This window comes from Amphiura filiformis, chromosome 11 (genome assembly GCF_039555335.1).
Source record: "Amphiura filiformis chromosome 11, Afil_fr2py, whole genome shotgun sequence".
Lineage (NCBI taxonomy): Eukaryota > Metazoa > Echinodermata > Ophiuroidea > Amphilepidida > Amphiuridae > Amphiura > Amphiura filiformis.
Genome location: NC_092638.1, coordinates 26,333,955 through 26,357,632, shown reverse-complemented (window position 1 = coordinate 26,357,632; position 23,678 = coordinate 26,333,955). Strand labels below are relative to the sequence as shown.

At 34.6% G+C, this 23,678-nt stretch overlaps 1 protein-coding gene across 2 annotated transcripts in view; it reads right to left on the bottom strand.

The window, feature by feature from the left end:
• Nucleotides 1-23,678, bottom strand: part of LOC140164639 (arf-GAP with dual PH domain-containing protein 1-like) — a 51,346-nt gene that overhangs the window by 17,078 nt on the left and 10,590 nt on the right. For both annotated transcript variants that reach the window (XM_072187980.1, XM_072187981.1), the window contains exons 3-6: nucleotides 17,940-18,031; nucleotides 11,460-11,652; nucleotides 2,844-2,990; nucleotides 1,348-1,431 (exon numbers count right to left, since the gene is read on the bottom strand). In XM_072187980.1, coding sequence (XP_072044081.1) covers nucleotides 1,348-1,431; nucleotides 2,844-2,990; nucleotides 11,460-11,652; nucleotides 17,940-18,031 — 516 coding nt within the window. The remainder of the gene's footprint in view (nucleotides 1-1,347; nucleotides 1,432-2,843; nucleotides 2,991-11,459; nucleotides 11,653-17,939; nucleotides 18,032-23,678) is intronic.

The window sequence follows — 23,678 nt, the reverse complement described above, 5'->3', positions numbered from 1 at the left end:
GGCTTGCTGACAGCTCAGATACCTGGAGTCTTGAAACAAAAATTGGTACAGGAATCCACTTGTTACAATGTTCACAGAGAATGTTCAATGAGCTTGACAGTGAAACGCCTAATTAAAATGCATGGCAACCCTAATTTACTAATATAGCCAGTGGCTTATCCAAAGGGGATGCCGGAGACATGTATCATTGACCCACCAGTACATCGCAACCTTTTGGAATATCTTGCCCCATTTACATACAGATTGATGTGATAATGGGAAGAAGTTTTGATTATCACCATAATGCACCACACTTTGGCAAACACCCTAAAACTGGTTCCTGATGCATGCACGTTCCCATTGAACACATACACATATAGGAGGGCTTTACAGCAGAAATATCACAGCAAAGTTTGGTTTTTATTTGAAAACAACCTGCTTTTAGGCTGTGCATGGGAACATCTTCAATTTTACTCCCCTCTGTATGAATATAACCAACAACTCTGGAAACAATGCAACAAATAACATTATTAGAGTTCGAATGTAAGTTCATACGTGCTGGTGATAAACAATTTCAAGAAGTTTAAACTGACTTTCAGCACCAAAATTCACTAACCTTGAATTTTCGATGTGTGACACACATCTTCATCAGAAGAAGTCCTAAGATGTTGTGATGGACTTGCCCATTTGTTGACCATTGGCGACTTTGGGTCGAATGAGGGCGTTGTATAAGGTTGGCAATTCCAGTCCTTGATCGCGATTTAGTTCTGGCGACTTTTTCTTGATCTGGATCAGGCGGCGGATGACATGATCGAGCCGGCAACTTGTGAAACCGCCCGGCTGTATGGCATTTTCCAATATGGTCGGTTAGTTTTGTGGGGTTCATTATCGAACCCCAACGGTTTTAGCTTGTATTTATATTATTTATCAACATAGGCCTATTTGTTTGTGATATTTCAGCGTTTTAAAATTTCAAAATTATCCCATTCAATTACACGGTTGACGATGAAAATTTACTGAATTTTGAGAATGCAATGCACCTGATCTGGATGGCCTCCCGCACTAAACGGGGGTACTCTCTATTATCCTTGGCTAAAACCTTTGTGGATTCCCAGTCAATATTGTGGCGAGAGTCTGAAGACCTTATACAACGCCCTCATTCAACCAAAAGTCGCCAATGGTCAACAAATGGGCAAGTCCATCACAACATCTTAGGACTTCTTCTGATGAAGATGTGTGTCACATATCGAAAATTCAAGGTTAGTGAATTTTGGTGTTGAAAGTCAGTTTAAACTTCTTGAAATTATTAGAGTTATTGCTTGAAAACAGAAATCTCTGATATTTTGATACCATTTAGTGTTAACTAACCTCATCATCACTAGCTCCTGGGTATGCTACTTTCAAACGGTTGTAGTTGGCACAGCGTATAGCATTGTACCATTCCACGATATCCTGGAGAAAATAAAAAGACAATCAAATCAGACAATATATCCATAAACAAATCAGGATTGAATGCCAAAACTGGTATCTTTATGTTAAAAAAGTCTACTCCGTCCTCACACGCAAGACAGTTTTGACAGCTGTCAGAGATTTGATAGACATTCATCATTACCTGAATGAAAAAAAACCACAAGGAGCCAAACTATGTATGTTCTCAAAACTTGTCAATTTTGGAGAACATTAAACATTGTCCATGATTTTTTTTATTGCCACTTTTCCTGCCTTATTAAAGTCAATTTGATACAGCTTGTGGCTATATACATGTAATATTATACAAATATTGACTGCTATGAGGGACATGGTTAAAATTATAGGCCCTGCCATGCTATGACCCGAGGCGCAGCGGGCCTATAATTTTAACCATGCCCCGAATATAAAGCAGTCAATATTTGTTTTGTATACAGAATGGATGTACGTTGCGATTGCGCATGCATAGACACAAACCGGTCCATAGTGTTTCCATGACCAGTCCATAGTTTATTTTGAGGCCATAGCTAATTAAATGACTGCACTTTTAACCAATCAGACAGGAATCTATGAGGTATATTCAGATCTTTATAATCTTTGACTTAATCAACCCAGGTATACTTCTGTATGTGGAATGACCAGTTAAACAAACACACAAATAATTCCTAGAACCTTCACACTGAAACTATAATAGTTTCACAACATTTGGTGCTTCCGATACACTACACGTTGATACATATCTACTGTACACTACTGTTTAATCCTGTATGCACAGGAAGTATATGTACCGGTAACCTTGACAGCTCAATAAATTACACAAACATATAGAAACTACATGTGTCCAAATCAGGCTTTCTAAAGTTATCTCTCAAATGAGGAGCAATATCAGTAAATTATAATTATTTTTTTCCAAAAAGAAACCATTCTGCTTTTGCATTATGCATGCATGGCATGGCAATGCATTGGATACATTGCAATTACATAACATTTTCCAATTTGCCAAATTTGCAAACATTCTATAACTATTGTTATTTATCATATAATTTTCTTTACCAGGAAGACAACACCCAAGTGTTTTAACTTCTTCCATTATTTTAGTTCCTGGTTCAAAAACATATAGGTGCTACTTCTAAAGTTTTTATTGCCCGGTTTTATTATTACCACATATAGAGAAATCACTGCTGCTTGCATGCAAAAAAATTACGACCAGTGCATGAGGGTGTACGCATTTCAAATGGGGTTACCTGAATGGGTGGCTCCAGTTGAAATCTACATTTCCTGTGTGGGATATTTAACTAATGTCTTCTACAGGCATGGATTTCAGATAGAATAACCTAATTGTGTTCTTATCTAGAGGGAAAACTTGATTAAAACATATTTCTGTCTCATTCATTTACCTTTCCATCATCTGTATAGAGATAGATATTCCTAGTTTGTCCATCTTTGAGGTAACAGAGCTGCATACCGTTTGGGTTGCCTATCTTTTCTGGTACAAAGACCGCATTCAACTCGGAGACCGCTATAGCTGCTTTAGGTTCTCTGGCCTGCAATCAACACAAACAAAACATGACATGTATGTTTGAGACTGTAATCCTTTTATCACTTATAAAATAGACAGCAGCTAAAGGCGATTTCCCCCTAGAAAATTGTGTGATAGCTCTCTAAAATTAAATAACAGGTGTAAATGTTAGTAAGACAGGTGCCAAATTATGAAGGCTTGACATGTAGTAATGGGCGATATATCTCTTCAATATATTGCCATGTTCGATATATCGATACTATAGTCTGTATACCTTCCTCCAGTCAGTAATTTTGATATTGTATCTTTAATGTAACGAAGAGAAGTATATATGAAAGTACACATTTTCAGAAAGGAAATGATGCAAGGAAACTAGCATAACAGATTCCTGCAAAAATTAAGTTTTTGAGAAAATCCTACAATTTAATTTATTTTACTGACTTGAGGAAGGTATACAGAGTATACTCAGAAATTGATACCGGCGATATTGATATTAATATTGGATAGTATATTTATTGATTATTAGGCTAATGGAACTTGATTGTTAGTTTCCGATTGACCGCCCGCATCACTTTTTCAATTTGACCAAAACTTTCATTATTTTCATAAAAAAGTCAATTATCTGAAAATTGAGATGGAAATAATCAAAATTGAAACTCTCAAAATGTCTGACATCCCCTGCTAATCATAATCAGCACTTTTTCTTAGTTGTAGGGGTAGAGGATGTAGTAAATAATGGAAATTTAAGGATTACCTCACCATGTTTCTAGTGATTAGAAAAATTGCTAATTTCTTTTCATTTTTATGAAAACAAATTCAAATTTTTTCTCAATCTGTTGCAAAATGTCTGTAAAGATGATCTAAGCATTAATACCTGTTTTGAGATGGTCTTTCATCAACAATATATACTTTGGTACTGGTGGGGTACCTTAGTCCGAATAATCAGACCCAGAACAAAATATTAATTTCTGACATGATCGTGTACTGGGTCTGAACTGTTTCCATATGAAATCTTGATGGCAAATTGGACAATAGAAGCACATGGTTCTACGTGACAGCTTTTTAATCCCTATTCAGGTTACGTGAATCACTCTATTGTGGACCATCCTTCTGATACTTGAGTGTTTGGACAAGCGGAACGGTTTTTGTCTACCTCTCTGTTTGTAAACAAACCAGGAGGTCGAAATAAATCCTCCTCGCCGAATCACGAAAGTCAGTGTAATAATACGGCACTAGGCTAGGGTACTTAAATTTGGAGAAAGCTGTTCATAAAATCATTGATTTTGTTGACATAATGGATAATGAAAAGAGACCGAATAATGAATAATGAAATAGCGACCTCATCCTTTTTTTTAACATCCAATCGGAAACTAATAATCGAGTTCCATTGGCCTTATTGATATATTGTTGGTCCTTAGGAATTATTTCTCTAGGGTGCAGGGAGTCAACAAGCGTAATTACATAAGGATAAAATATCAATGAAGAAAATGATGGATTTTCAACATTTTACAACTGCATTTTTAAGCTTGGAAGGCTGCGGTTCCGGCTTCTAATGATACATGTTCATTTATAGAACCTCATTGATCTTTTGGTCTAAACAGAGCAACATAAATTTCTTTCAATTTTATTGAAAAAAAAATATACACACTGCAATCATCTTGTATTTTTTTGAAATACACAATTATACAATGACTTATAGCACTTCTGTTAAGGAGAATACACGAGAAAGTATTGATTCGTAGATCCGAATCCACGAGCGATAGCGAGTGGATTGGGATCTCTGAATCAATACTTTCGAAAGTGTATTCTCTGACTTAAACCATTGCCCCAAATATAAATAGGCCCAGAGAGTGGATACATTTTATTAATTATTTATTTATTTATTTATTTCAATTTCTTTCTTTCTTTCTTTCTTTCTTTCTTTCTCTCTTTCTTTCTTTCTCTCTTTATTCATTTATTTAAGTATTTATTTATTCATCTTTTCATTATGTTTTATTCACTTATTTTTTTATTGATCTATTATTATTTTATTTATTTGAAATTATTATTATTATTTCATTTACTGCATGAATATTTATTGCATGACTAGCTCCAGAGAGTGGATACATTATTTATTATTTATTCTTTCTTTCTTTCTTTCTTTCTTTTCTTTCTTTCTTTCTTTCTTTCTTTCTTTCTTTTTTTTTTCTTTCTTTCTTTCTTTCTTTCTTTCTTTCTTTCTTTCTGTTTTTCTTTCTTTCTTTCTTTCTTTCTTTTTTAAATTTATTTTATTCTCTCTTTCTTTCTTTCTTTATATATTCATTTTTCTCATTTATTTAATTATTTATTTATTCATCTTTTCATATATTTTTTTATTCATTTATTTATTTATTGATCTATTATTTATTTATTTGAAATTATTATTATTATTTCATTTATTGCATGAATATTTATTGCATGACTAGGCCCAGAGAGTGGATTCTTTCTTTCTTTCTTTCTTTCTTTCTTTCTTTCTTTCTCTCTTTCTTTCTTTCTCTCTTTATTCATTTATTTAAGTATTTATTTATTCATCTTTTCATTATGTTTTATTCACTTATTTTTTTATTGATCTATTATTATTTTATTTATTTGAAATTATTATTATTATTTCATTTACTGCATGAATATTTATTGCATGACTAGCTCCAGAGAGTGGATACATTATTTATTATTTATTCTTTCTTTCTTTCTTTCTTTCTTTCTTTCTTTCTTTCTTTCTTTCTTTCTTTCTTTCTTTCTTTCTTTCTTTCTTTCTTTCTTTCTTTCTTTCTTTCTTTCTTTCTTTCTTTCTTTCTTTCTTTCTTTCTTTCTTTCTTTCTTTCTTTCTTTTCTTTCTTTCTTTTTCTTTCTTTCTTTCTTTCTTTCTTTCTTTCTTTCTTTCTTTCTTTCTTTCTTTCTTTCTTTCTTTCTTTCTTTCTTTCTTTCTTTCTTTCTTTCTTTCTTTCTTTCTTTCTTTCTTTCTTTCTTTCTTTCTTTCTTTTTTTTCTTTCTTTCTTTCTTTCTTTCTTTCTTTCTTTCTTTCTGTTTTTCTTTCTTTCTTTCTTTCTTTCTTTTTTTAAATTTATTTATTCTCTCTTTCTTTCTTTCTTTATATATTCATTTTTCTCATTTATTTAATTATTTATTTATTCATCTTTTCATATATTTTTTTATTCATTTATTTATTGATCTATTATTTATTTATTTGAAATTATTATTATTATTTCATTTATTGCATGAATATTTATTGCATGACTAGGCCCAGAGAGTGGATTCTTTCTTTCTTTCTTTCTTTCCTTCCTTCCTTCCTTCCTTCCTTCCTTCCTTCCTTCCTTTCTTTCTTTCTTTCTTTCTTTCTTTCTTTTCTTTCTTTCTTTCTTTTTCTTTCTTTCTTTCTTTCTTTCTTTCTTTCTTTCTTTCTTTCTTTCTTTCTTTCTTTCTTTCTTTCTTTCTTTCTTTCTTTCTTTCTTTCTTTCTTTCTTTCTTTCTTTCTTTCTTTCTTTCTTTCTTTCTTTCTTTCTTTTTCTTCCTTCCTTCCTTCCTTCCTTCCTTTCTTTCTTTCTTTCTTTCTTTCTTTCTTTCTTTTCTTTCTTTCTTTCTTTCTCTCTTTTCTCTTTTTTATTTATTCTCTCTTTCTTTCTTTCTTTCTTTCTTTATATATTCATTTTTCTCATTAATTTAATTAGGCCTATTTATTTATTCATCTTTTCATATATTTTTTTATTTATTTTTTTATGTATTGATCTATTATTTAATTATTTGAAATTATTATTATTATTTCATTTATTGCATGAATATTTATTGCATGACTACGCACAGAGAGTGGATACATTTTTTATTACTTATTTTTTCTTTCTTTCTTTCTTTCTTTTTTCTTTCTTTCTTTTTCACTTTCTTTCCTTCTTACTTTCCTTCTTTCTTTCTTTCTTTCTTTCTTTCCTTCTCTCTTTCTTTCTTTCTTTCTTTCTTTTTTATTCATTTATCTATATATTTATTTAACTATTTATTTATTCATCTTTTCATAATAAGCTTTTATTCATATATTTATTTATTTATCTATTATTTATCTATTGAAAATTATTATTATTTCTTTTATGCATTTTTTAAATTTAGGCATATTCATTGTATATATATATATATTTATTGTATTCATTGTATATGTTTGTAATTTACTTTTTAAAAGCACTTCTAATAATATTTAGTCTTCATTTAAAATATTGCATTCACTTCCAGCATTATATTTGTATATAATTATTAAGAACATGCACTAATGCGGCATTGAATCGATTTATATTACCTCACTTGTTATTTTAACACCTTTAAAACCACTTGTTGATTCATCGAATTCCGCCGTGGTCTAACGGGCTAAGGCGCTGGATGTTTAGATTTTCTGTGTTAGACCTATGTAAATGTATTCTTTTATCATGTTATGGGTTCGATTCCGTGGTTTTTTTTTTTTTTTTTTTTTTTGGTAAATTAAATTAATTGGTGAATTCAATAAAGCATTCACTGCCAAATTCAGTGTAATAAACATGGTAAAGACAAACCTTTCATGATTTGTGTTCAAAAAACAAAATATTCCATGATTTTACTACTATACGTCAATGGCAGACTTAACTAAGCATTGTTACGTGAATCATCGACAAGGTAGCAATAGTGTAGTGGTCAGCATTGACACCTCTCACGCGTGCGACCCGGGTTCAATCCCCGGTAGATTCGGTGGATTCGTATTTACGAATCCACACTTAACCGCTGATTCGTTTCAGAAAAGTGTTGATTCGTAGATAATAATCAACAGTAAATTGAATAGAGTGACGTCACGGCAATGGTTTAAGTATAGAGTTGTTTGCAAAGTAAATCAAAGGTCACACAATAATAATAATACTTAATATTATAATACTAATAATTGAACACATTTTTTGATGTTTTGGAAGCTCTGGAACAGAGACAGGTCAATGTGCACCTGATCATAATTACATAATTTGGAGCCAAATGCATACCAATACTACTGGTAATGGTATGTAAACAATTTAGATAAAGGGGAAGGTGATAAAGCAAATGCAATGAACCATACAGCAATCTTTGTTCTCAGTGTCTGTCTGTAAAGGACTATTCCGGTTGAAATCCATACACCCCCTTTGGGATACATGACCTTAATCTTCCACGCAGGGAGTGTGAATTTCTAATGGGGCGGGTTACCTGAATGAAATCTACACCCCCTGTGTGGGAGATTAAGGTCATGGATTTCAACTGGAATTAGCTCAATACTGGATAACTACTAAAAAAAAGTGAATTGATTTATAGTGCGCTACACTAACCCACAAGCCTCAGCACACTTTACAGGAATACATTCAAGGTTATAGAAATGTTTCTCTTCAAGTTCAATACCCCAAAGTTATCACTTGGTAAAATTGATTGTGTGGGGTTGCGTGTGTGTGTCATATATGTGTGTATGCTACAGTGTATAGTACATGTATAATCGAAGAGATTTAGATCTGGAGAGTACCCACTCTGCCATGCTTCTGTGTCACTCATGGATGACAAAATTGTGTACACCTCTGCAATATTTTGCTACACGCCAGGCAAAGTTAAGATTTTAAATAGCCTGTGTACTGCCAGCATTTATTGGCAAGAGCCTAAAATCGAACAATAATCTGCGTCTTTAAGCTTGAACTTTACAAAGGTCTGCCGGGTAAACTAAGAGTGAGTTATTGGCACAAAGTATTACGCAGAAAGCAAACCAAGCAACTGGGCACAATAATAATAATCTGGAGGTAACACTTTTTTTTCCTCCATGAGCGACAGCAAACATGGCGGAGTTAGTACTCTTTACTTCTACCTCATTGATACACATCAATCTCTTCAAATGACAGGATATGGGACAGAAATTGATAACAGTTTAGAGAGCTACAGAAAGAATAATGTTATGAAACTATGTGACAAAGTTACATAGAGAAATAAGAAAAGTAACTCAAGTCACAAAGTGTGACAAATTTGCACAGAGAAATAAGAAAAGTAACTCAAGTCACAAAGTGTGACAAAGTTGCAGAGAAATAAGAAAAGTAACTCAAGTCACATAGTGTGACAAAGTTATACAGAGAAATAAGAAAAGTAACTCAAGTCCCAAAGTGTGACAAAGTTGCACAGAGAAATAAGAAAAGTAACTCAAGTCACATAGTGTGACAAAGTTATACAGAGAAATAAGAAAAGTAACTCAAGTCACAGAGTGTGACAATGTTACACAGAGAAATAAGAAAAGTAACTCAAGTCACAAAGTGTGACAAAATTACACAGAGAAATAAGAACAGTAACTCAAGTCACAGAGTGTGACAATGTTACATAGAGAAATAAGAAAAGTAACTCAAGTCACAGAGTGTGACAATGTTACATAGAGAAATAAGAAAAGTAACTCAAGTCACAAAGTGTGACAAATTTGCACAGAGAAATAAGAAAAGTAACTCAAGTCACAAAGTGTGACAAAGTTGCAGAGAAATAAGAAAAGTAACTCAAGTCACATAGTGTGACAAAGTTATACAGAGAAATAAGAAAAGTAACTCAAGTCCCAAAGTGTGACAAAGTTGCACAGAGAAATAAGAAAAGTAACTCAAGTCACATAGTGTGACAAAGTTATACAGAGAAATAAGAAAAGTAACTCAAGTCACAGAGTGTGACAATGTTACACAGAGAAATAAGAAAAGTAACTCAAGTCACAAAGTGTGACAAAATTACACAGAGAAATAAGAACAGTAACTCAAGTCAAAGTGTGACAAAGTTACACAGAGAAATAAGAAAAGTAACTCAAGTCACAAAGTGTGACAAAATTACACAGAGAAATAAGAAAAGTAACTCAAGTCACAAAGTGTGACAAATTTGCACAGAGAAATAAGAAAAGTAACTCAAGTCACAAAGTGTGACAAAGTTGCAGAGAAATAAGAAAAGTAACTCAAGTCACATAGTGTGACAAAGTTATACAGAGAAATAAGAAAAGTAACTCAAGTCCCAAAGTGTGACAAAGTTGCACAGAGAAATAAGAAAAGTAACTCAAGTCACATAGTGTGACAAAGTTATACAGAGAAATAAGAAAAGTAACTCAAGTCACAGAGTGTGACAATGTTACACAGAGAAATAAGAAAAGTAACTCAAGTCACAAAGTGTGACAAAATTACACAGAGAAATAAGAACAGTAACTCAAGTCAAAGTGTGACAAAGTTACACAGAGAAATAAGAAAAGTAACTCAAGTCACATAGTGTGACAAAGTTACACAGAGAAATAAGAAAAGTAACTCAAGTCAAAGATATGAAATGGAGATGGGCACAACACGTATTAAGAGCACAAGACAGCAGATGGACCCAGAGACTAACAGAATGGCAACAGAGGACCAGATACAGGAGGCGAGAAGACAAAGACAAAGATGATGTAGAGATTACATCACCATAGGGAAACAATCGTTTGGGTGAGAGCATTACAAGACAGATATTAACAGATGGAAAATGTTGGAGCAGAGCTTCACACAGCAGTGGGTGGGTGAGTAAGTTAGTGGTACCCAGTTGTCACATCAAGTCCTGGCAGTTGAATGATGGAAAGTGATTAGTTGGCAGGTTCATGCATACCTGTGTTGCCTTTAATAGCTTATCAGGGTTATCAGGGGAAGCTGCAAAAGCTAAAACAAAATAATACAATGTTAACACAGCTATGACAAAACTCTGCATGCATTTCTTGAAAACAAAAATAGCAACTTAGCAAATGTTAGCAGGTGACACTCGTATAGGTTAATAAATGCGTATCACTTGTTGTGAGTGAAATTGTACCAAATAATGTATGCGTACTGAGATGTTGATGCGTCTTATGCACGAGCGATTAATATTCGCCAATCAAAAAGCCAAACTAACTATAGAAATACAAGTGTGCCCTTGCAAAGCATAGAGCTGTATAGATTATGAGCAATAACAGAACACATAGTGATCATAGATCGTGGTTTTGCCTGCGTCTGACAAATCATGCAGTGTTCTGTATCTATGCTTTTACACAAAATGGGTAAAGGCCGAGTTTTGAAAAATATACATCAACAGGCATAAATTGGGCATATCATTTTCGTCTCTTGCACTTCATGGAACGATTGGCCCTTACTAACAGATGATGCTGGACTTCGCCAGTCAGTGCACCATCTGTTTGTTATTATAAATTATTGTCTATGATAGCGACTTAACTCAATTTCCAATATCGGCTTGATGGGTTGATTCATCATTTCACACATTTTGAGTATAATATGAGCCATTCCAGTTAAAATCCATACACCCCCTGTAGAAGACATTCATGACCTTAATCTCCCACACAGAGAATGTGAATTTCAAATGGGGTTACCTGAATGGGTGACTCTCTTTGAAACCTACATGGATTGTACACCCCTTGTGTTGGGAGATTAAGGTCAAGTCTTCCATGTAGGGGAGTATGGATTTCAACTGGAATAGCCCAAAATTGTACATGCACAATATTTACATCTTGTTTATTGTAATATTTCAGCACGTTTTCCTCTTCTGACAGTACAAACAGACGGCTCTGAAATCTGCTGTCCTCCTTGCCACGCTTCCACAGGTAGCCAGTCTTGTGTCCCGATGTGTACGTCTGTCGGTCAACATCCATGAACTCATGGCGCTCGTACTTGGCACGGATCCATTGTTCTCTCAATACCCTGAATGAATGTAAAATAAATATCATTGAGATTTTAAAACTAATGTATCAAACCTGACACAGAATTTTTACATGAATGAAAATAATCTTTGTGTAGCACTAAACTGTCTCTCCCAACTGCTACCAAAGAAGTCTGGTGGGTTCTGAAAAGATGGGCACCCTCCCCATAGTTACAAGCCTGGTGGGTTCTTGAAAAGATGGGTACCCTCCACATTGCCACACCTTTACAAGCCTGGTGGGTTCTTAGTGAAAAGATAGGTACCCTCCCCACCATTACAAGCCTGGTGGGTTCTTAGTGAAAAGATGGGTACCCTCCCCACTGTTACAAGCCTGGTGGGTTCTCAGTGAAGATATGGGCACCCTCCCCCACCGTTACAAGCCTGGTAGGTTCTTGGTGAAAAATGGGTACCCACCCCATTGTTACAAGCCTGGTGGGTTCTTAGTGAAAAGGTGGGTACCCTCCCCACTGTTACAAGCCTGGTGGGTTCTTAGTGAAAAGGTGGGTACCCTCCCCACTGTTACAAGCCTGGTGGGTTCTTGGTGAAAAGATGGGTACCCTCCCCACCATTGCAAGTCTGGTGGGTTGCAAATGAAAATCATTTTTTACAACATTTATCATGAACATTTTTCCAGAACTGGGCAAATTTACCATCATTTTGAACAAAAATAATAGAAAATTTGTTTTTTGGTCTCATTTTTGTCAAGTTTTATTTCCCACACCCTACCCAATCCAAAAACAAGAACCTCTCCCTGGACAAAAAGGACTCCACATCCTGAATATCCATAATGACAAAAAGACAATTAAAATTGAAATGATAACTGATCTCTACCTTACTTTCGTGGAATCATGTTCCGCCTAATTCTTTCAAAATGTCAACCTGTCTGTTTCTCACTCAGTTAAACCAGTACCGGTATATAAATAATCTTGAAAGTCAATTTTCCATTATGCTGATTCACATGGTCTAGTAGCCATGAATCACCACACACACGTGGAGTTGCACTATGATTGCGCTGATATTTATTAATAATTACTTTGATTTTAAAGGAACATGATTTTCCACAGATTAGTGTCTCCTGGGGTGCACATGTGTGTGTGTGGGGGGGGGTGTTGCAAGTATGGATGTATGTTATCAACTGAGGACACACAGCCACAGAAGCTCATATTCCCAAATGGGAATGCAAGATATACATACATGTAGTAGGGCCCAAGCAGCATGTGTAATGGGCTGCAAATAACCCTGAATGCATTAAAAAGCATGTATGTTCAAACACAGGGGAGATGGGAGCTGCATATCTAGTCACCACCTCAGGTTTTCCATCCAGAACCATATAACTTGCACATGTATATTTTAACCCACACTATTTAACCCACCACATTACACAGTGGTGTAACCACACAAGGACTGGGGTGGGGACTCAGGGAGGTGGGGAGGGTGGTAAGCTCATGATTTTATTTTTGCTATATATATATAGTAGACTCACATTATTATTTCCTGCTATATTTAAAGGATCTGATAGCAATGTTTGCACAGTATTTTCTGTTGGACCAGAGAGCACATCAGACATGCCAAATTGCATTCTGAATATGAGGAAATGTCCTTCTTGATATCAAATAATCAAGAAAAAGCTGACCATCATTTGATAATTTTTCCCAAAAGACCTTAAAACATCGCTATCCGATTCCTTTAAAGTAGCAAAAAATCAAGTGAAAATAGAACTTTGTGCATGATTTGTTTTAGCCAACAATCATACTTCTTGTATATAGGCCTATATATTTGAAATTTCCCAATTTTGTGAAGCTGCATAAGATATGACATCATTTGTACCAAAACAATACAGAGAATGTTGGTGCTTCTTCTGGTATCACCCTGTTCATACTCTACATGTACAATGGTACCACTGACAACAGATAGCTATGTCACTGATACCTTGATACATATATAAAGTTTACTGATCCAATTTTGTCACTAAACTTCCTGTTTAATCTACATACATTTTTACACAGTAAATTCTTCAAATGATTGACAAGTATTCATCATGATCATTTCAAATTTGGGTTCAGTGACGTCAAACAATGTATTAGGCTAAAAAAATTGTAACTTATGTTCATATTTTATTTTTTCAAAAAAAAAATTTTTAAGTTTTTTGCCGCAAAATTCTGAGACAAATTTGAAAGAAAAGTTACTTGATTTGATACACACATTGTTTAGGTATAAATCAATTGATATTTGTACTTCAATTGTGTAAACCACAATTTCATATTGTGCACATTTGAACACTCAATAATGACATCTTAATTCATTATTTTGTTTTTAAAAAATCTACAAAAAAATCATAAAAAAAAACCTCATTCCGCATTCGTTTTTGAAACTGCCATGGGCTTTGAGACATAGCATTATTTTTTAGCCTTAGGAATGGGCTATATTACACAGCAATAAAAGTATCTATATTTTGTCTGTGTCTATCATGTAAAAACAATAGATATAATCAACAACTTTGAGGGACATTATGTTTTTGTTCCCTGAGCATTTTGATGACGTCATTAAAAGAGGATGTCATTTACACCTGTTATCACAACCCAAGTTCCTGGAATATATCCTAGATAATTTCATAGGGTGTAGGAAGTAATAGTACACTCACTCGCCTACATACATGTACATGTACAAATATCAATTATGTGTGTGAAACCATAATTATCACACATTTTCCAATTTTATGTTGGAATGTCACTTCTTTGGGATATAATTTTGGATACCTTAGCTTCACACACCCTATAAAGGCCTAAAAAAAGTCTGATTGGCGTAACATAAAAAAAATTAGGATAGGTCGGTTGGCATTTTTTTTACACACACACATTTCAAGCTGTAAATTGGGTATGATAAAGGCCTTGGGAACTTTTTATTCTTTTTCTTTTTTTTAATTTTAATTTTTTTGCAAAAAAATAAGAAAAAAAGTCTAGGGTCGGGCCTATTTTTAGGGTCGGTCGGATTACGATTGGTTGAATGATTGAGGGTCAGGCCTATTTTTAGGGTTGGTCAGATTATGATTGGTTGAATGATTGACTGACTGACTGACTGACTGACTGACTGACTGATTGATTGATTGATTTATAACCTTAAAAAATGACTGATTGACTGATAAATTGACAGTTAAACTGATCTTCTGGAAAGTAGGCTTTCAAAACAATTAATCATTATTTCCTGATTTGCACAACAGATATGTCATGTTTACGTGACAAACAGAAAGGATCCTGATAAGGAAGTAACCCAATCAGGACAAGTAATCATTTGATAACCTGCGTCATCTGTAAAATATATTTGCCTATCATATCGTTGAGTATGTGTCCTATTGGGTTATTCAAGTTGAAATCCACACTACCTCTGTGGAAGATTTTGCAAATATCTTCCACAGGGGGAGTATGTTTTTCAAATGTAATTGGTCAGAGTTAATCATTTTGAAACCCATACTCCATCTGTATACGACTTTCTATCTTCCACAACTGGAGTGAGTATTTCAAATGGAAGTTACCCAATTGTCTATTCTTTTCAAAACTTATACTCCCTCTGTGGAAGATTTTAAAAATCTTTCACAGGGGTAGTGTGGATTTTATATGGAATAGCCCATTTTGCAGAATATACCGGGTATTTTACTGCCTACATGCAAGAGATAAATTGATCTCAATATTCTCTGCCATTAAATGTACCGGTACATGTACTTAACCAGATCAAGTGGAACTTGCTATTAATTACCTAAGCATCCATACATGTGAGCTGAATTCCCCAAATAGATGAAAATAAACCACAACAAAAGTATTACTATTACTAGCCTCATATTCTACAATGTATGACCACAGATTGTAGGTTATCATGTCTATATCATGCATATATCTAATCTCTGAGTATACATGTACATGTATGCTAATTTTGACTATTTAACAACACTCAATTTCATTCTATTTATGTCCAGAGTGCAACTATTTTCAACAGAAAGTAAAACTATCTGATCAGAAAATGAACTATGATCACATGCAATAATGGGTATCTGATCTTAGCACAATCTTCAGCAATTTAGTAAACTGAGCTCAAAAAGAAACTTATATTTTTCACAAGGTCATATCTTGAAATCCTGTCCATCAAATTGAACAAAATTACACACAGATTTACTTCAATACTCTACTCTTAACACATGTCAGTAACCAAGCAGTTATCAACTGACACAACAAAATGCACTGACATGGGACAGCTTCCTGGACCACATTCACAGCCCAGCCCTGTTTCATGAAAAAAGTGTATGAAAAGCAGAAAGCAGCACCATTTTATCATCTGTGCAAGGATCTTGTGTGCATTCTCACAGACTTTTTGTCCTGGGTGCCAAATGTTGGGCTGTGAAAGTGAAGGAAGTCCAGGAAGCTGTCCCATGACAGTGCATTTTGCTGTTGTGTCAGTTGGACAACTGCTTGGTTACTGACATGTGTTTTGAGTAGAGTATTAAGGTAATCCTGTGTGTAATTTTGGTTCATTTTGATTGACAGTATTTTAAGATATGACCTTGTGATTCACATGTTGTAAAAAATTATAAGTTTCTTTTTGAGCTCAGTTTATTTCAATAGTCAATACTAAGGTCAATGGAGGTCAATGTTTACTTACAGCTAGACCCGGGGGGGTTACTCAAGTTTGATTTTGGTAGGGACGTGCCGCTGAGATTTTGGAAGTGGACCCATAAATATACCAATTTTTCAAGAAATTTGGACCCATTGATATACCAAAAGTTAAAATTTTCGGCCGAATTTAACCAAAATTGTCTTAGTTTTTACAAATTTTCCCAAAATTTTGGGAAAATTTTGAAATATTTTGCTAGATTAGGGAAAAATGGGCTGTTTTTCGAAAAAATTGAGAAAATTTTGAAAAAAGGACCCATTCATATACCAAAATATAGGCTTTGAAAAAGGGGTCATTGATATACCAGAAGGCCGAAAATGCTACCCATGTTTACGGCACGTCCCGTATGGTCATTTGTACTGAGTACCCCCGGCAGCTAGATTCCGTCTTTTGATATGAACATCAAGTACATGAATGTTGTCAAATGGATGTGACTTTTAAAATCAAATTAATAGTGAACTGAACTTTTGCAGCAATAAAGTATACTATGCGCTATAATGTACTAGCACTGGGGGTTCTTGTATTAGGAGCTAGCAATATATAATGACATCACCACCAGTGTGGTCTTCCTAAAAATCCATTTGTCTGAGGGGCATAGACAAAATAAAACAGGTAAATTTGTATTTACCAGGCCAATTTTCAGGGCATAATTTAGTGTCAGAATTTTCCATAGCAAAATTGTGACAAAGTTTTATTTGTATAGCAATAATTATGTTAGCAATGGCATACATGTTTTGTGTGATTGTGTGATTGCATAGCAATTTGACGAGATTGTGTAGGAAAATGTGATGCGATACCGGTTATATTAAATGCCCTTCCAATATTCAATTTTAGACTATTTCTCCACAAAGTAAAGGTAAAATATTGTGTTTACTATTTGTGGGTTAGGGATTGCAATTTCCTTTTGGGGGTTGGTTTTAAGAGGGGTTGAAATTTTCTTTTGGGTGGTTGAGTTAGCAACCCAACTCATTCAACCCCCACCCACCCCTGAAAATGGTGCCAATATCAGAGCAAGTTGAGATTCTCTGGAAGTTCAAATGGGCTTCAAGAGGGGGTCACTAGAAATGAAAAAAAAAAGCTTGAAAATATGATCTTGAGAGGGGCACTTACCTGTATGCCAATGAAAACAGATCTCCACCCCCCCCCCTCCCCTCCCCTCCCCCCCGCATGATCTAATCACTTCCAAAAATAATAAGTGCTGCCATGATCCTCTCATCAACCTGTACTTTCATCCAGATTCAACTTTTCCAACTGTTATAATTGTGTTTATTTGTTTTAGGTTGGGAGGGGAGGGAAGGAACTAAAAAAAGGGTGGGATCAACCAAAAACAGACTACCCCTGTATAAGTAACAGTCTTGCAGATGAAAAACAACTTACTGTGGCTCCCCTATTAAGGGTCGTTTGTAAAAAGTAAAAAATACAGGCACATACCTGAAATTTGATGTATACAGAGTACCCCCCCCCGCATCTTCATCACTTCCAAAAGTGAATGCTGCTGCAAATTCCAATGAATCTGTACAATTATCCAAACTCATTGTGTTGTTGGGGGGAGAACTAAAAAGGGGAAGGACAACCAAAAACAGACTACCACTGTATTAACTAAAGTCTTGCACAGGATAAATACACTTACTGTGGCTCTCCTGTTGTGGGTCGTTTGTAGAATACAGGTACATACTGCTCATACTGCTCCTTAGCTTTAAGATTGCCAGTAGCTGCCATAAACTATATGGATATAAAACATAAACAAAGTTAATGTTATGCAACCTTATGTGTTTCAATGCCAAAATGGGAAAGGGTTCAAATCCAGGCTTACTGCAAAAAAAATTATTGTACATGAGGGTACACCCCATCAGTTCGAACCATCGTCAATCCGAATTTTTAGGGTTAGAGTTAGGGTTCCTTACCTAACCAATGCCATACACCAAACCCTAACCCTAAAAATTTCTCTCTAAATGATCTCTAGCATGTTCTACCATAAGTTGGTAACATGACCTTTGTCCAGGCCCGTACACACTGCGCCCTCCAAATGAAATACTGTGTACTACACAGTATTTCATTTGGGGGGTGCTGATTTTGAAAAAGTGGACTTTTTTCCAAGGGGGGGAGGCGATTTTGTGAAAAGTGGATAAAATATGGTCCTTTTTTGTCCAAAAAAGCGTAAAAAACCTGATTTTGGTGAAGGTCATGTTCAACCTTACATGTATGTACAATGTATACTGGACAGACTACAAATTGAATCCTCATCAATTTCACATCTTCATATTTTTAGAGAGAGATACTTTTTGGGATACCATTTCAAAATTATGCCATTTTAAACCAGCATGAAAGTTCTTGTTTGTTACCCTGTTTTCAAATCACCTAAGGTTTATAATTAAATTTCCCTACATTTGGTATAAATGTACAACATTTTGAAAGGGGGCAAGGAATTTTTGCAAGCCAAACAGGTTATTTTGGTAGACAATACCAGAAATTCAATATTAATTGGAAATTATTTGTTAAAAACTTATACCACTTCACTTGACCTTATAAAACTTCCTAAAATTTTTTCACTTTTTTCTAACTTATTCCGCTACACCTACCCATGCATGCAGGCCTAGACTAATAGTTCATCATGGTATGCATGCATTTACCTAAGTTAGTTGTTATCAGATCAACCATTGTGGTTACCGGTGAACTATTCATTGTCTGTAACAGGTCATACATGTAGCACGTGGCAACGAAAGTCACGATATTTTACACTCAAAGGTATTGACCTTCAAATTACATGTGTACTTAAATCTGGTTGGGGAAAATTCATTGGTGCCAATCTTTAATTGCACAAAATCTAGAACGAGTTCATTCTAGGTATACAATAAATAACAACAAATTCAAATGGTCGCTCTTTTAGATAAAACTAAAAGTGCATGAAACATCCTCAAAATTTGTACTTGTATTGCAAATTTGTCAAATGTTTCAATCAGGATTTGTTGTGCAACCCAAAAGAGTACATTGTGCAATGTGCATTGTGGCATGAGTGCACTTAAAGACATGTAAACCTGTAGGCCTATACTAAGGGTGTGAGTGAGTCCCGGGAATTGAGTCCCGCCCGATAATCCTATTACCCGGCAGGAAATTCCCTGCCCGGTACCAAATTAAAAAATAAATAAATAAATAATTGAATTTTGCACAGTGTTTTGTAATTTTAATATGAAAATTGATACATAGTTTTCATGTCATACTCAATTAATGATATCAAAATGCATTCAAATTCAATGCATTTTGATATCATTAATAGAGTATGACATGAAAACTATGTATCAATTTTCATATTAAAATTACAAAACAATGTGCAAAATTCAATTTTTTATTTTTTTTTAGGTCAATCATGATCCTAGTATTTAGGTCTAGGTCCAGAGACACTACAAAACCAAAAAAAACTTTGAATTTTTTTTTTTTTTTTGCAATTTCATTAGGGGTATTTGGCCAAATTAATGGCCAAAAACATGTTTTTGAGTGTTTTTCACATGCTGTACATCAAGTCTTAAGATTTGTACAAAGTCTAATTTCAATTTATGCATTCTAATTTTTGGAAATGACATGTTTCATTATTATAACCAATCATGTAATTATAGTGACACAAAAAAGTGAAAATTAGAGCAAAATTTGGGCATACTCAAGGTTTTGAATGCTTAGACTTGTTCCAAGCCTTTGATTTTTGTGAATCGATTCTCAGAAAACATGTTCATTTTTGGGTTTTTTTCCTTCAAGAAATTAGTAAAATAGTGAACTATTTCTTTATCTCCATTTTATAGTACTAAATGAATGATTAGGAATGAGCTATGCTTCATTTGGCAGCAGAACTTCATACTATTTTTAACCCCCCCCCCAAAATGAGTGCTGTATTTATATCTTGAATTGTAAGTAAGTCTAGTAGTACCATAAAAGAAGTTTCTGAAGTACATGTGCATACATACATGTACATTGTATGTATCAAGCCAGCAAACAGTGGCGGCGCCAGGATTTTTTTTATGGGGTGGGGGCATTGAGGGGCAAACTCAATTTCGGGGGGCAAAATCAACAAAATTTTGCACAAAATTGCCGTAAAAAGTGGACATTTTCATAATTTGGGGGGCAAGAGTTCTGACTGGGGGCATTTGATTCCCCCATGGTGCCGCCACTCCCAGCAAACAAGAGCTCCATGTATTGTACTTTTTCAAAAGAGTTGTGACACATACATAATGTGTATGAATGTTTCAAAGTTTTAGGCTGAAATGAATGACATTTCCCAAAAACACTATCATGTAGTCATTAGTCACAGCACTAGAACAAACAAAATGTTACACACAGCATATAACTTTGAACATGCTTACACATACATGCACAACACATGTTATCACTGTCAAGAGTTCATGTTATAATGCTGTCACTTATCATCAGTTCACATCCTGTTCAACAAGTTGCAATTGTTTGTTTTTTCCATGTTTCTGCAATTTTGTTCTTCAAAATCATGTCAAATTTGTCATGAGTATTGACAAATTATTCTAGTTATTTGTAGTTTTGGTTTTCACTCCTAAATCTGGCCAGCAAATTGACAATCCAATCCCATTTTTTTGTTTTGTTTAAATTAATATTTTTCTTGTATGTATTTTCTAATATGTTTTGATTTGTTGTAAGAGCAATCCTTCAATTTATTGGCTTGTTCGATATTGTGTATGCCAGGCCATGTGCTAAATGTTATAAATAAATAAATAAATTTGTGTACTACAATCCAACACTTGGCCCCCAACCAACAATCATTCCTACCAAGTTTGAGTTCCCTACTAAACTGAGCTCAAAAAGAAACTTATAATTTTTCACAAGGTCATATATCTTGAAATCCTGTCCATCATATTGAACCAAAATTACACACAGATTTACTTCAATACTCTACTCTTACACTGCAAAATTCCTGGCGACAGAGTGACTACATCGCACTGGAACTCGGAAGTCACTACCGCCGTCACTCCAGAATAACCTACCCTATGGTGGCCGACAGAGTCACTACATGAGAGTGACTACATTGGAAACAAGGCAGTAGGGTACTATGCAGCAGTGTCATCACGTAGTGACTACAACTGCTAGCCTCCGATGTGTTACCTGCTCGATGTCGCGATCGGCGACTCATGATGTACACCACCGACTAGATTCCGACAGTGGTCCACATCTTGTAGTCACATCAAAGTGACTTCCGTAGCCAGTGCCCCATGCGTCGCCTGCTCGGTGCCCAGTCGGCGAACTTCAAGGTGACTACGCTGCCGAAAGGCCGTTGACCGCACCCTGTTATGAGTTCGAACACTTGGGGACGCGCGGCGTATGTCTACCAAATACGCGCTGATGATGACAAATACGCGTATCATGCTTGTTTACTGCTTGTATACGCTCATGAATGGAATGAGTTGGTTTTATAATTGATTGATTGGTGCATGCTGTACAGTGGGTCTGTGGTTCTACTGCCGTCTTTGTTTTTGTTTTGTTTTTATCGTGCTTTTGCATTCTTTATCATTTATATTTCAACTGTGAGACTTCCGATTCATTTTGTTTCATTTATTTATTGTTCTCTATTATAATATTTTAATTCTTTTCGTGCTGCCTGTTTAACAATCTCATCAACTGTGTGTGTTTTATTTGCAGTTCTTGGTCTTGGTTTATTTGTTTGTTTCATTTCAAACATTTTTATTTTGTTTATTTGTTTGCTTGTTTTCCCACAAAACTTATATCATTGCTTTGTTTACTTCAGTGGTTAGATGACATGTTTTGCTATCAAATTAGGCCTATTTTTTCATATTTTGCATGATAACGTTATATAGGCCTATTGAAACTTTTTTTTTAACGATTTGTGTTTTTAAATGTTTTAAAAGAGATATTAATTTTCAGCCGAAGTTCGCAAAGTATGCCTATTATAGGCCTAGCATTTTCAATTTATACATTTTGATTTGCCAAAACTTTACTTATTTTGAAGCAAGAATTTTTCTGTTATATTTAAAATTGATTTATAGGCCTAGCATGCATTTTGTTTTACTTCTTGTCACTTTCCTGAAAGGTCTACTGCAAATTTATACTTTTACTGCCGTAAGTTTATGCAAAACTTTGGCTTGTGCTATTTTCTTTTTCCGTTTTTCAAAATGGTGTTTTTATAGGCCTATATTAGTTTGATTTGTTTTTCATGTTGATTTTTTTTACGTTATCAAATTATGCCTATAAATCGGTGTCACATCAATATAGGCCTGTTGCAATGTTTGTTTAAAAAATTTTTATCACGCAAATATTGATGCTTGTTATGAATTATTATTGTTTAATTATTTATTTATTTTACACATTTAATATTTTAATTCATCAATAGGCCTACATGCTTCTTATAATATTCCTACTTTTAACTTCTTTATTTGCAATTTTTTTCAAGTTGTTTTCTTTCGAAGTGTTTCTTTGTTTCTTCCATTCTTCGTTTATTTGGTTTCTTCCTGTTTATTTATTTCTTAACTTTTTATTTATTTAGTTATTCAAATAACCACCAATTAACAAAAATGTATTTTATTCATCATATTAGTTTATTGAATTATACTTTGTTTACTGATCATGTTTATTTCTACTAACAAATTTATTTTATTCATCTAATATTTCCTTATTTTTAAAGTCCAGTTTGCAATTTCCCTCCCTAATCCCCTAAAAAAGCAAGAAATAAAGAATATTATTTGAATAAATCAAGAGAATATAAAAATATGGCAATAAAAGCAAAACCGGCAACCCAGGCCCAGTCGGCGTAGTCACACGGTGTGACTCTCCTCTCGAAGTCACCTGCGCCAAGTCACTCTGTAGAAACCTAGGAGGCTGGCTACCCGGCTATTTCGGACCGGCGATATGGAAAACCGAGGTGCAGTTTCCGATGGAGTGACATTCTGGTGACATCGGCGTCACACAGATGAGAATCTTGCAGTGTAATACATGTCAGTAATCAAGCAGTTATCCAACTAACACAGCAGCAAAATGCACTGACATGGGACAGCTTCCTGGACCAAATTCACAGCCCAGCCCTGTTTCATGAAAAAAGTGTATGAAAAGCAGAAAGCAGTACCGTTTTATCATCTGTGCAAGGATCTTGTGTGCAGCCATTCTCACAGATTTTTTGTCCTGGGTGCCAAATGTTGGGCTGTGAAAGTGAAGGAAGTCCAGGAAGCTGTCCCATGACAGTGCATTTTGCTGTTGTGTCAGTTGGACAATTGCTTGGTTACTGACATGTGTTTTGAGTAGAGTATTAAGGTAATCCTGTGTGTAATTTTGGTTCATTTTGATTGACAGTATTTTAAGATATGACCTTGTGATTCACAAGTTGTAAAAAATTATAAGTTTCTTTTTG